This window comes from Aquila chrysaetos, chromosome 3 (assembly GCF_900496995.4).
Source record: "Aquila chrysaetos chrysaetos chromosome 3, bAquChr1.4, whole genome shotgun sequence".
In the NCBI taxonomy this organism is placed as follows: Eukaryota; Metazoa; Chordata; class Aves; order Accipitriformes; family Accipitridae; genus Aquila; species Aquila chrysaetos.
This window is the reverse complement of record NC_044006.1, coordinates 40,030,159-40,042,170: the sequence shown is the minus strand read 5'-3', so window position 1 is coordinate 40,042,170 and position 12,012 is coordinate 40,030,159. Positions and strand designations below refer to the sequence as shown.

The window sequence follows — 12,012 nt, the reverse complement described above, 5'->3', positions numbered from 1 at the left end:
ACAAAGAATCAAGGTAGATGAGTACCCTAGCCTCTGCATCATACTCTTTAACAGCAGCTGTTACAGCATTCATCTATGATACATTTTCTTACCAATTCAAGACATAAGCGATGACCATAAGCAGCTGAATAATGAACTGCATTGTATCCTTGTTTGTCTCGGATCCCCGGATTGGCGTCGTTTCTTAGCAAGTATTCCAGGCACCTATTTAAATTGACATACATAACCATATATCTACATGTCGAATTTCAACTTTATGCTAAGTGATAAATTGTTCCAATTCAATTGGAAAATAGAATACAGCACACAGGAACACTGACTTAATGTACAATATTGGCTAGGACTAGAGAACACCTAACTCATTACACACCAATTGTTAAGGTGAATCACAACGCTTCCAAAATTTGAAAGAATACTTCTCTGCAGACATCCTGCATCCTCTGAATTATCTGACTTGGTTAAAACTAGGATTTCATGGCTATTTTGCTCCTAGCTAATACAACTGCAGTTACCTTTGTTAATATAAATGATTACTATTTTTGTATGTTTTTCTGTATCAGTACATTCTTCTGTACTTAATACAGAAGGATGAGAACCAATAGCTGAGTTCTTCATGGTATGTATCCAAGAGTCTCACACACATACATTTCCACTACCAGACACTAACTGATTTATTTGTATAGTAAACACACTCAGTTGTTGGCATACTTATATTCTACCATTCCTTACTTTCATTATACAAAGTTATAAGGCAGAACGTGATCAGCAGTTTCAACCACAGACACTCAGCCAGGAGGATGAAAAATAGGTCTTAAAGTCAGCTCCCTCTCCCTCTTTTTCTGTTTTTAAGAGACTCTATGCATGCACACTAAAAAATTCCAACCAATAACCTTACTTATTCATAACTCTATGATGTCTATCATTTCAGCAACATTTTGCAAAGTCACCATCATGACTTAAACTAGCTGGTGAAGCCGTTTGGTTTCCTGAAGTGAACAACAGGTCACCATCCCTTCTCTCTGGGATTATGAAATACTTCTTCTTTACCAGTTAAATAAAATGCATGGGGAGCTAAAAAATACATTATCTTGTCAAATCCAGCTTGGAATCTTTCTTCCTTAGCACAGTTTATCTAAAGGTCTCACAGATTACCATTATCAGTAGTGACAAACTGATCAGTTGGATACACTGACAATATATAAGGGTTTTAGTTCCCATCTATCTCACGGAAAATTGTTTGGTAGAAAGTTGAAGGAAATGTAAACACTTGTTTTACGATATGGCTATACTGTGATGTCATGTGAAAAACTTGCAGTAGGATATGTCAGGTTTAGATCTGAGAGGCAAGAATCCTAACATGACTTCTTATCAATGCCGTTAAGAGTAGAAACTTGATCATTCAAAACCCTGGAAAACACTCAAACCTTGGAGAAATCTGACAAAAGCAGCCATCTCCTGAGGGAAGACAGAATGACCCTGCAACATCAGAACTCTTCCTAAGTTCTTTCAAGGAAGGGCCTGGAGTCAGCACATGGAACAGTGCAAGTTCATCATCTGAATCAGATCCAGTACCAGCTGTGATGAAATGGAAACACATTTCAACAGGAGTAAGACAGCTGTTCTGGGTCAGGGGGCTGATAACCTCATGTGCAACAACAGCAATTTGCTGGAGTGAAGATCTGACATTTGCTTTTCCAGACAAAGGTTGAAAGTTAACGAATCAGGTGAGTGAAGATGAAAGGGACAAAAAGCTGCAGGAAAAACTACGAACAAGGAAGTATCTAATTACAAAGTACTCTATCTCATTACAAAGTTGAGAAGAACAGGAGTGGTACCAAGGTGCACTCTCATCATTTTATGCCCAGCATAAAGGAGAAAAGGACTTAGGTAGTGAAAAAGGTAAAAATTCTCCAGTTTTAAAGAATAACAATATGTAACACAACATGTAAGTAACTTGTTATAAGTTCAGGGTACCTAATAAAAAGCTATCTGTAAAGCATATCTGTGTTTTTAACCAACTAATTTGGGTTTTATTTGCCCAATAAACAAATGCCTGGATTTAATTAATGGCAACCATGCTTGCATGTTTTTATTTGAATTGAAATGGGATGAGATTTTTGAGAATTCAAAGACAAGTCAATTTGTCCCATCGAGTGAGAATTACTGTCCCTACAATTTATTTGTCCAATTGTCTAACTTTCTTCGTTAATTTTAATCAATGATTTTGTATTAACACTCATGACTCATTAATAAATGTTAAACAACACTGGCCTCGGCTATCTAAATTTCTATACTTATGTACTTTCTGTATTTGTGTGCTCACAAAAACCACAATCCACTAAATACACTGCAGGAAGCAACTATTCTTTCCAATGCAAAAGAGAGAATTGTTTTTGCTGTTTCTTCTCATCCAGGAAAGAGGTTAACTTTGCATCTTTTTTATACTTAACTGTCCTCAACAGGCCTCTTTAAAATTAGGATAATAAAATAATCTTAATTAAGATTAATCAACCTTTCTGAAAGCCCAGAGAAGTTAAATTTATTTCCCATTTATTTATTGGTGTACTGTCTATTAAATAATTCTAACATAGAAAGAGCGTGGTTTTATCTCCCCTAAGATGCTGCTTAGTTTATCTCATTCTGTGATCCTGTTTCTCTCTCTAGTCTTGTCAAAATGAGGCTTACTGGTGTTTGTTCCAGATCAGAAGCATGTGTTAAAGATACAAAAGAAACACTTCCAAACAGGAACAAACTGGAAAATAATTTTCAACAAAAACATCCTTGTCCCTAAAATCTGTCTTTAAAGATGTCTGAACAAAGACTATAAAAATGCACATAAATATCTTTGGAATTTCTATATAGATAATTTCCTCACATTTTTTTTCCAGGCTTTATATTCCAACTCAGTAACCATTTTTAGCTTCATTCCTATTTTGAACATGAGCTGAGCAGTACTGGTTTTCCAGCTGTTACTAATCATCTTGCTGCATCAATATAAAAAGCTTCTCCTCAGGCCATACTACTTTGCAGCCTCTTCCAGAAAGCCAACTGTTAATCAGAAGGGCAGTATTGCGTGGGTTCCAGAGACAATTCTTTGAGTTATCTCCCAAAGCTCTGCAGTATTGCCATCATTCTTGCTTGTGCCTTTTATAAGACAGATGGCAAAACGATATCATCTGAAGAACCATTATAGTCTGGAGGTTTTCAGAGCAACTGTGAAGCTAAAATTAATCCTAGCTCAACTCATAAGAGGGCAATTACAGTAAAATTATCTCAACAAACTCCAGAAGGAATTAAAAGTACATCTAAAAAGCAGCAGACAATTTAATTTTTAAATTTGGCTTTACATAAAAAAGGCATGTACTTTAAATATTAGTTAAATGGCCATGTGTTGTGGTTTAACCCCAGCCAGCGACTAAGCACCACGCAGCCACTCACTCACTCCCCCACAATGGGATGGGGGAGAAAATCCAAAGGAAAAAGAACTCGTGGGTTGAGATAAGAAGTTTAATAAAACAGAAAGGAAGAAACTAATAATGATAATAATAATAAAATGACAATGAGAATAAAAGGATTGGAATATACAAAACAAGTGATGCACCATGCAATTGCTCACCACTCGCCGACCAATGCCCAGTTAGTTTCCAAACAGCGATCCGCCCCCCCCCGCCCACTCCCCCCATTTTATATACTGGGCATGATGTCATATAGTATGGAATACCCCTTTGGCCAGTTTGGGTCAGCTGTCCTGGCTGTGTCCCCTCCCAACTTCTTGTGCCCCTCCAGCCTTCTTGCTGGCTGGGCATCAGAAGCTGAAAAATCCTTGACTTAGTATAAACAGTACTTAGCAACATCTGAAAACATCAGTGTGTTATCAACATTCTTCTCATACTGAATGCAAGACATAACACTATACCAGCTACTAGGAAGAAAATTAACTCTATCCCAGCCAAAACCAGGACACCATGAAAGTATTCTTTATTTATCCCTCAAAACCCAATCTGTAAGTTATATGCCACCTCGTTCCTATTACTACCTCACCTTTTAAAAGGTGCTATATTAAAACAAGATGATACAGCACTAAGCAGCACTCTTTTCCAGTGAAGGTGTCACTGTATGCACTTGAAATGCCATGCTGCACACCAGCTTGTTTTGACCTGTGTATTTGAGTGTGTGAACATGCAAGTGGTACTCTCCCCAAGTCTCCTCAAAATATACAATGTCTGGAACTTAACTAGCCTCATAAATTCTGTGCTACCTATATAAGCTTTGCATGTAAGCATTTAAGTCATTAATAACTATGTTAAATATAACCATTAGTTACAAAATAAACACATGCAAGAGGCATTTGTGGATTTCTGAAAGCTTCTGGATGTATTTCATTAATAGAAGTGTAAAAAAGCTACACTAACAGGACATACAGTTGTAATACCAAACATGAATAGTTTAATCAAACACCAAATGATAAGGCATCTTATACTGACATGTCAAGTTAATTTCTATCCTGATGTAGGCCTACTGTAACTCACAGTCTAGTTTTACACTGTATTTCTGACTAACTACACAGATTTTGGGGCAACATTAAGAACCCTTCATAAAACACAGCAACCTTCATCAGAATTTGGTTTTAAAGCAAAATGACCCTACTGCTTACAACTGCCATAGTAACTCCCACAAGCAATATTTACTCAACCACTACGCAGCAGGTGGGATTAAAAACTCTATTCCCAATGAATTCCTGAATTAGGACATCCGCATTTTAAGACATAACCAAAAAATTACAATACATTTTACTATTGTTCATTTTTCTCAGAAATATTTGTTACATAAAATAATTTATATACAATGAACAATCCACTGTCAAGTTTAATTTTTAAAAAAATATAAAAAATGCATTTGGAAATCTGAAGGCAGAACATACACAAAAGTCACAACTCAAATGTTTCTAAGGAGAAAAGCTTTAGTACAAAGCATTCCACTTACTTTCCATCTGTGTCTGATGCAGCTGCATAGTGCAGAGGTGTACAACCCCTCTCATCAAGGTCATTCACACTAGCTCCAGATCCCACAAGGGCAAACAGGCACTGATAATTACAATTGGCAGCAGCATAATGGAGTGGAGTTCTTTAGTACACATTTAAATAAAAAGTACAATGGTAAATAACAGCAAAATAATATTACAGAGACAGAAAAAGCAAAATAAAATGAAACTTAAATCGTCCTTACATTTTTTAACAAGTATTTGTGGTGAAGAATGCATCATTACAATATTAAAAAATGGGGCCATTTTCTAGGGGCCATTTAATAATGCAGAACAATATCTAGGAGGTCTATTTGCCAGCCAAAATATGCACAAACTTTGTATTAAGGGAAGCTTTATATGAATTTTCTTGTGTAAACATACAGAGGAAAATCAAGTTTACATTAGAAATATTTTTAGTTAAGTAACTTCAAGCCACGTGGAAAAATACAGACAAAACTAAGAACTGCATAGCAACTAAACAAGGTCAAAATAAAATACAACAATTAACAAGTAGATGTTTTCGACAAAGAGATCAGAACTTTGTCTAAAAGAGGCAAACATTATTTATTTATTTTTACTTATACTAACATAGCAGAGGTATTGTTAAAAAAAAGTTTTAAAAATATACCTTGTCTTCTTATAACAAAACGGTGAAATATTAGTACTGATGTATAATCTCAGAGGAAATTTATTCCAGCTTCAAATACGTAAACAATTCTCTAAATAAACCAGTTTGGATAAAATTTCAAAAGCAGCAAGATGACTCAGAATTCCATTTTCTATTTTTAAAAAAAGATTGCTACTATAAATATCTCAATTTTGAGGAGACAGTCAGGCACTTTAGTGTGTCCTACCTCTTCCCTCTCCCTTAAAATTACTTTTTCCTATTTCTCTCAATTTTTAACTATTTTAATCTTTTCCCTCTCCTGAAATAATTGCTCTATATAACATGCACGTTAAACCAAAACCAAACCAAAATGACAAAAAAACCCCAACTTTCAATGGCAAAAGTTATGACAGATAGTTGTTCCTTTCTCAGAAAAGAATGGAAGTGAAATTTAAAGCAAAATACAGCTTTGGATCCATAACATTCTCCTCAAGTCCTACTCCTGCCATTCACATCCTGGAAAATCATATTTTCCATGATGTGATGTGAAATTTTACACAAGTACTGATCATGCCATCTAAACTTAAATAATCCTATACTAAAAATAGAAATTAAAGTCATTCCAAAAGAGTTCAGAGCACAAACTAGGAAACAGAAAGGGCTGGATATAATGAAAGGAAAAAAGTGAAGCAGTTATAATAAAATAATGGATTTTTAAATTAAAAATAAGCTTAGAAATAGCAACAGATTTATAGGTTTGACACACATTATTTTGAAAACACCACTAAGGTCCTTGGATGATAGCAATTTAAACTCATTAGATCCATGTTATAAGCAAAAAAGGCTCATAAAAATTACATTTGAATATGGAACTCAGTCTTTAAAAACAAGACTAAACACCTACTTAACAAAACACAATAAACAAAGTATGTTTGTAACTTCTGATAACATATGCCAAAACATAGTTTATTACAGACAGCTTATCTTAAAAAACATTTAAACTGGAACACACAGACTTGCGCACATAGCAATATGCTACTTCTGTAATACCTTTAACAGCCCTTTACAATATACAAATCTAGAATGTCTTACCTCCCAAATCTGTCCTTTTTGTTGAAGTCTGCACCAGTGTTTAGCAGAAGATTTAGGCACTCCAAATTCCTATTAAATTAATGCAATATTACTTGTGATTGCAAATTTTATTTCCTTAATATTGGCCTCTGCAAATATCAGAACTGCTACATATATACATCCATACATTATTTTTAATTGAACTGAACTATCATATGACAAGTTTGATAAATATATTTTTATATGTAAAATAGATTTCATAACTGCAGGACCAAACCAGGAAAGAATTCAAATTATTTCAAGTCCATATATGGAAATTTTATTGATATCAATTGGCATGCATAAAAGCACATAAACATTAATCTAATTTAATAGAAATTTCAATTCTTTAAAGCAAACAAACAATAACACCTGCATGTCACATGCTTTTTGCTACCAGGATTCCAGCACATAGGCAAGTTTTTAATGTATATTTTTTAAGGCCAAATGTAAGTTGCAACATAAATATTCTACTTTTTAGTGTAATTAATTTTCAATACAGCATGATTATTATAATAGATGTACAATACTGCTTATAGTTCAAACACTATTTTAGTAACTTTCCTAAACTGGAGATGAATGAGGGAATGTGTCACAAATTATGTGTTTTTATATGAAAAGATAGCATTTTAACCTTAATCATTTGCAACAAGGATGTATCTATCAAGTATCTTTTGATTTAGAATGATTACTTAACAGTATTACTTAAACAACATTGAAACAGAAAAATGAAAATATCAATATCATGGAGTTCTTGTGTCCCACAAAGTGTATCATGAAATTTATTACCCAATTCTTCCAGGCAATTTTGAGTAGCTGCTATAGAAAACCTACAATACAATAACAATAATCAATATGGATCACAACTTAAGTGATGAGCAAGTAGTTCTGACTACTTCATCCACCTAAACTCTGGAATCTAATTATGGCTTTTAATTTAGATTGATCTTTTGCTTATGGATATGGTAAAAACATATTTCCCAAAGTTGCTGTTCTCCACCTCATGTCCTACAGTGATCTTAGCTGGACATGCCATCTTTGAATGCTGTAAATTCTAAAAATATCATCATCCATGGGAATTTAAAATAAAATTCAGTTCATCCCCAAGCACAAACATAAGGTAAGGCTGATGATACTTGGACACTGTACTCCAATAATTACTTATTGAGCTGAATATTTAATTTATTTTTATTGTTTGTAGATAGAATCCATCTTGAAATTATTTTAATGTTTACATAAATTCCAAGGGGAGAGGGCAGGCAAAGCACAGAAAGGAAATAATAAAGAACAGTAATGATCAGCAATTGAAAAAAGAACACTAAATATGAAAGCATGAATGCTTTTTTACATACCCTCCAGCTGCAGCTGCATGAAGACAAGTCCTGCCAAAGTCATCTGGTGTGTCAATGTCAAAACCTATAAATCAATTAAAATCATTATGTAACACCACCTTTCACAAAACTGCTCTCATGTACTCTTAAGAGAAATGCTTGCTAAGCAAACTTAACAGCTATTTGCAAAAAAGCACGTAAGCACTGAAAATTTACTTCATTTGAAACACATCCTTGCTATTCGTAATATTTTGAAAAACAGGCGTTCAAGTAAAACTGAAAGGCATGAGGTAAAAGACAATTAGCTGCACTGTGGCAAGAGGCTATATTCTTTCCTATCCTATTTGTCTGCTAATTTTTCTGCATAATTTAGTATTGAATATAAAATATATGAAGGTAATAGAAACATTTTAAAGTATGCTAGAATTTATCAGTGCTATGCAGAGATTTTTCTTTTTTATTTTTCTTTATAAATAAAGAGGGGGATGTCAGCATTATAAATCCAGAAGCTACTTATATTTCATCCTGGAGTTTAGCTCTTTAGTCCCAGATAAAGAACTTTGTTAAGCTGGAGTGAAGCCTGTAAATAGCAATTATTTACAGAGGAGTCCTTTAGAGAACATTGTAGTTTTATCTTCCCAAAATGTATGAACTATGGAACTTCGTATTTGAGATCACAAACTGTAACTGTGCAATTCCATATCTAACCATATACTTTGACATGAAGATTACTATTTAAATCAGGTTTCAAAGCTACATTTTTGGTTTGAGAAAACTACTATATTCTCCTAAGAGTCTTGCTCTTGTTTTGGTACTTTTGTTTGGGAATGCAATTTTTTTTTTCTTTTTAAGAATTGTTCAACAACGACAAATAGTGAACAACACAGGATGTTTTATTCATGAGTACTACTATTCAAGACTGTTTTCCTACTCCATATCCCCCAAAACATAGCGTTTGTATGAGCCACTACGTTCTCCTCCCATTTCAACAGGCAATGATATACAGCAAACAATTTAAGATAGTTTATCAATCTGATTTGAAAAGTAGTCTTTGATGCCTTTCCACATCCCTAGGTTGCTTGTCTAACACCACGAACTACTTAAATGTCATTCAGTACAGGGGAAAAGGCAGATTGATGATTTTTTTTTTTTTTTTAAGGTCTGCACATGAATATTAATGAATTTAAAAACCAGAAATTCTTATTTACATAAATGAGACTCTTCCTCCCAAAACCAAAAGGGCACATAATCTGCAGCTACCAATCCCCGCACCAAGAGCATGTACTAGTAGTAAGCTGTTAGCAGTATCTAGTCTTTCCAGTCCGAAGGCTGTACGTACTCTTTGAGTCCTTATCTGCTCTAGGCTAGATTTATATCCAAGTTTGCTCAACTCATGTAGAAGTCACAGAAACCACTTGCAAGTCTTCTGCAGGGATTCCCTTGCCATACTGAATCTCCAGTAAGGGCAGAGCCAGCACAGCACCATGTGGAAAAAGGAAAAAGCGCCAGAGTATTCCTCATTTTGAATGCATCCAATTGAAATATAGTTAACTAGAGGATAGTTCTTTCCTGGAGTGAATCCTTGCAAGCTTGTCCATGAAGGACAGTGAAATAAAAAGCCTTATCAGTGGTAGTTTTAGTTATACTCCTTTAGTTCTTCTCCCAGGCTTCCCCAGCAGACAATATAAAGCTGGGTAAGCAACTTCTCACACTTCCTTTTCCGCAACCCTCTGCTCCCCACTTTTCTTTTTTCAAAAAACATGAAATGCCTTCAGATTAATGTAGAACCATTTAGTTTATTCTTCTTCTGTTCCTGAAGCTTCCACAATCCTCCAGACAGATCTTTCTCAGAATTGCAATGGTTCAAAGAGCTCAGAATTTACACCAGAGCAGACTATGGACAACAAGGGAAGTAATAACCTTACAACCCTCTGCAACTTCAGGAAGGAATCAAACAATGAAAGCAGAGCGCAGTTTGGGTTGCATTTAATTAACAATAAACCACTAATGCAACAGTTTCTTAATGTAGCAGCCCACAGAGTCTTCAGAGCTATTAGGTGCCCACTACAGGAAAAGATAGGAACAGACTGATCTGTATTAAGCTAAAGACATCATGGAAGGGAAATGGAGGATGCTCCATAAAGTCATTTAAGACAACAGTAGTCTTTCTCCTTGAAGTCGCATTATGGTCTGAAACAGTCATCCCACATCTATGGCCAACTTAAAATGCAAAACCACAACATTTAAAAAGTTATAGATGTATTATTTCAATTTGGATGATTTTTTTTTTTTTTAAATTGCTTCTGTAAAAGTCTGCATTCACTTTAACTATAGACTGTTCATTAAAAAAACAAGCACTGGCCCCAGGCTACTAGTAAACTATAAAGATTTTTATGTATTACTAAATTAAGACTTAATTAAAAGCTATTCTATGGAATAAAAAAAACAAAGTACTAAGCAGCCATAAGATTTTTAAAGAGTATCCTACCTGATGAGAGGAGCTTTCTGCAGCAGTCTGAAAATCCACTTAATGCTGCCAAATGGAGAGGAAACATCCCATGTATACCCCGCCTAAGATACACCATAATCAGGTATCACAGTTTCATTACAATTAACATAAAACAAACATGACTGTGTGGCAAAGTGCACGGTGGGTTCAGCAAACCACCTAATTAGAATACTGAGCCATAGGAAAACTTCACATATTAAACGCTTTCTTACAAGCTAGCAGGATGCATTAAGTCAGTGCAACAGACTATTAAAACTTTCAGCACTTTTACTTCAAATACATTTGAGGAAAATCTATTTCTCTTTCTTTTTGTACAAATTGTGATGTACTGAGTACGTACTTAAAAGTACAGTACAGGATAATACACGAAGTATTTCCTATTTCAAGTTGAAGACAGTATTAAAAAAAAAAATCATACTAGTCTTGTTAATCTAATAAATACATTTCTAAATTCTCTCAGCTTGCATTCGTGTCAATAAAGTTACCTACTTTGCAGTGTCAGCACCACTCGTAATCAGAGTGTTGATTAATAGCTCATGGCCATATCTAGCTGCTATATGCAAAGGAGTATTTCCATTCTTATCTTCACAGTCTATTTCAGCTCCTGTAATAAAAAGTAATTACTAAGTAAGAATATACGTAGGCATACAGATACTTTTGCTAGAAAAACAGCACTGATGATAATTTAAGCAACATTAATAATTGTCCATGAATGACTACTTTGGATTTAAAAATCTATACAGCTTTCAGTGGTATTTAGTATTAATAATAAGCAAAATGGAGAGAAGCATTTTATTATGTAACCATATGGGACAAACTTTCTGCAACCTAAGTTATGGAAGAGAAATTAATATATGTTCCTGCATTCTGAAAAAATAAACAGTTCTTCAACATAACTTATCAAACTTTAAAAGCAGATATGCCAGACTCCACCATTAACTGAACTAGTACTGGATATGAAAAAAAATTCAGTACATTGTTACCAATATAAGAGGAGGAAAATATTCATAATACTGGAAAGCTGATGACAAAACTACTCCCTCGCCCTTTTTACCATTTTGAATGATGGTTTGAGATCTTGAAAATCTACCATGGATTGCTGTCATGTGCAAAGGTGTCTTCCCATCTTTACTCTGGAAAAGAAAAAAAACCCCAGTGTTTACTTATGGTCAGTAACAGTAATCCACCAGAACTGAAAAAAAAAAAAAAAAAAAAAAAGAAAAAGGGCATTCTTTTACTTTCTCTTCTCTCCCCTCTACTCCCTCTTTTACATTGTTTCTATGCACTTCTTCAAGACAGATGCTGGCAGTGACAAGTCAGCATGACATGGCAAGCTTTTCAAAAGAGCTGCTCTTAATCACAGCTCTTCCAGCTGTGAGTGACAACTCAGTGATGCCCACTCACTCACAGTTATGCCTTTAGGATAATCACT

The 12,012-nt window shown here is 34.6% G+C and overlaps 1 protein-coding gene across 8 annotated transcripts in view; it reads right to left on the bottom strand.

The window, feature by feature from the left end:
- The window catches only part of ANKRD28 (ankyrin repeat domain 28), a 139,039-nt gene that overhangs the window by 19,616 nt on the left and 107,411 nt on the right, over window positions 1–12,012 (bottom strand). For all 8 annotated transcript variants that reach the window (XR_005932046.1, XR_003922671.2, XM_030008972.2 and 5 more), the window contains 7 exons: window positions 11,635–11,713; window positions 11,070–11,184; window positions 10,560–10,642; window positions 8,093–8,156; window positions 6,723–6,791; window positions 4,984–5,124; window positions 93–204 (listed from right to left, as the gene is read on the bottom strand). Coding sequence is in view for 6 of the 8 variants with exons in the window: in XM_030008972.2 (XP_029864832.1) it covers window positions 93–204; window positions 4,984–5,124; window positions 6,723–6,791; window positions 8,093–8,156; window positions 10,560–10,642; window positions 11,070–11,184; window positions 11,635–11,713 (663 nt within the window). In the remaining 2 variants the exon portion in view is untranslated. The remainder of the gene's footprint in view (window positions 1–92; window positions 205–4,983; window positions 5,125–6,722; window positions 6,792–8,092; window positions 8,157–10,559; window positions 10,643–11,069; window positions 11,185–11,634; window positions 11,714–12,012) is intronic.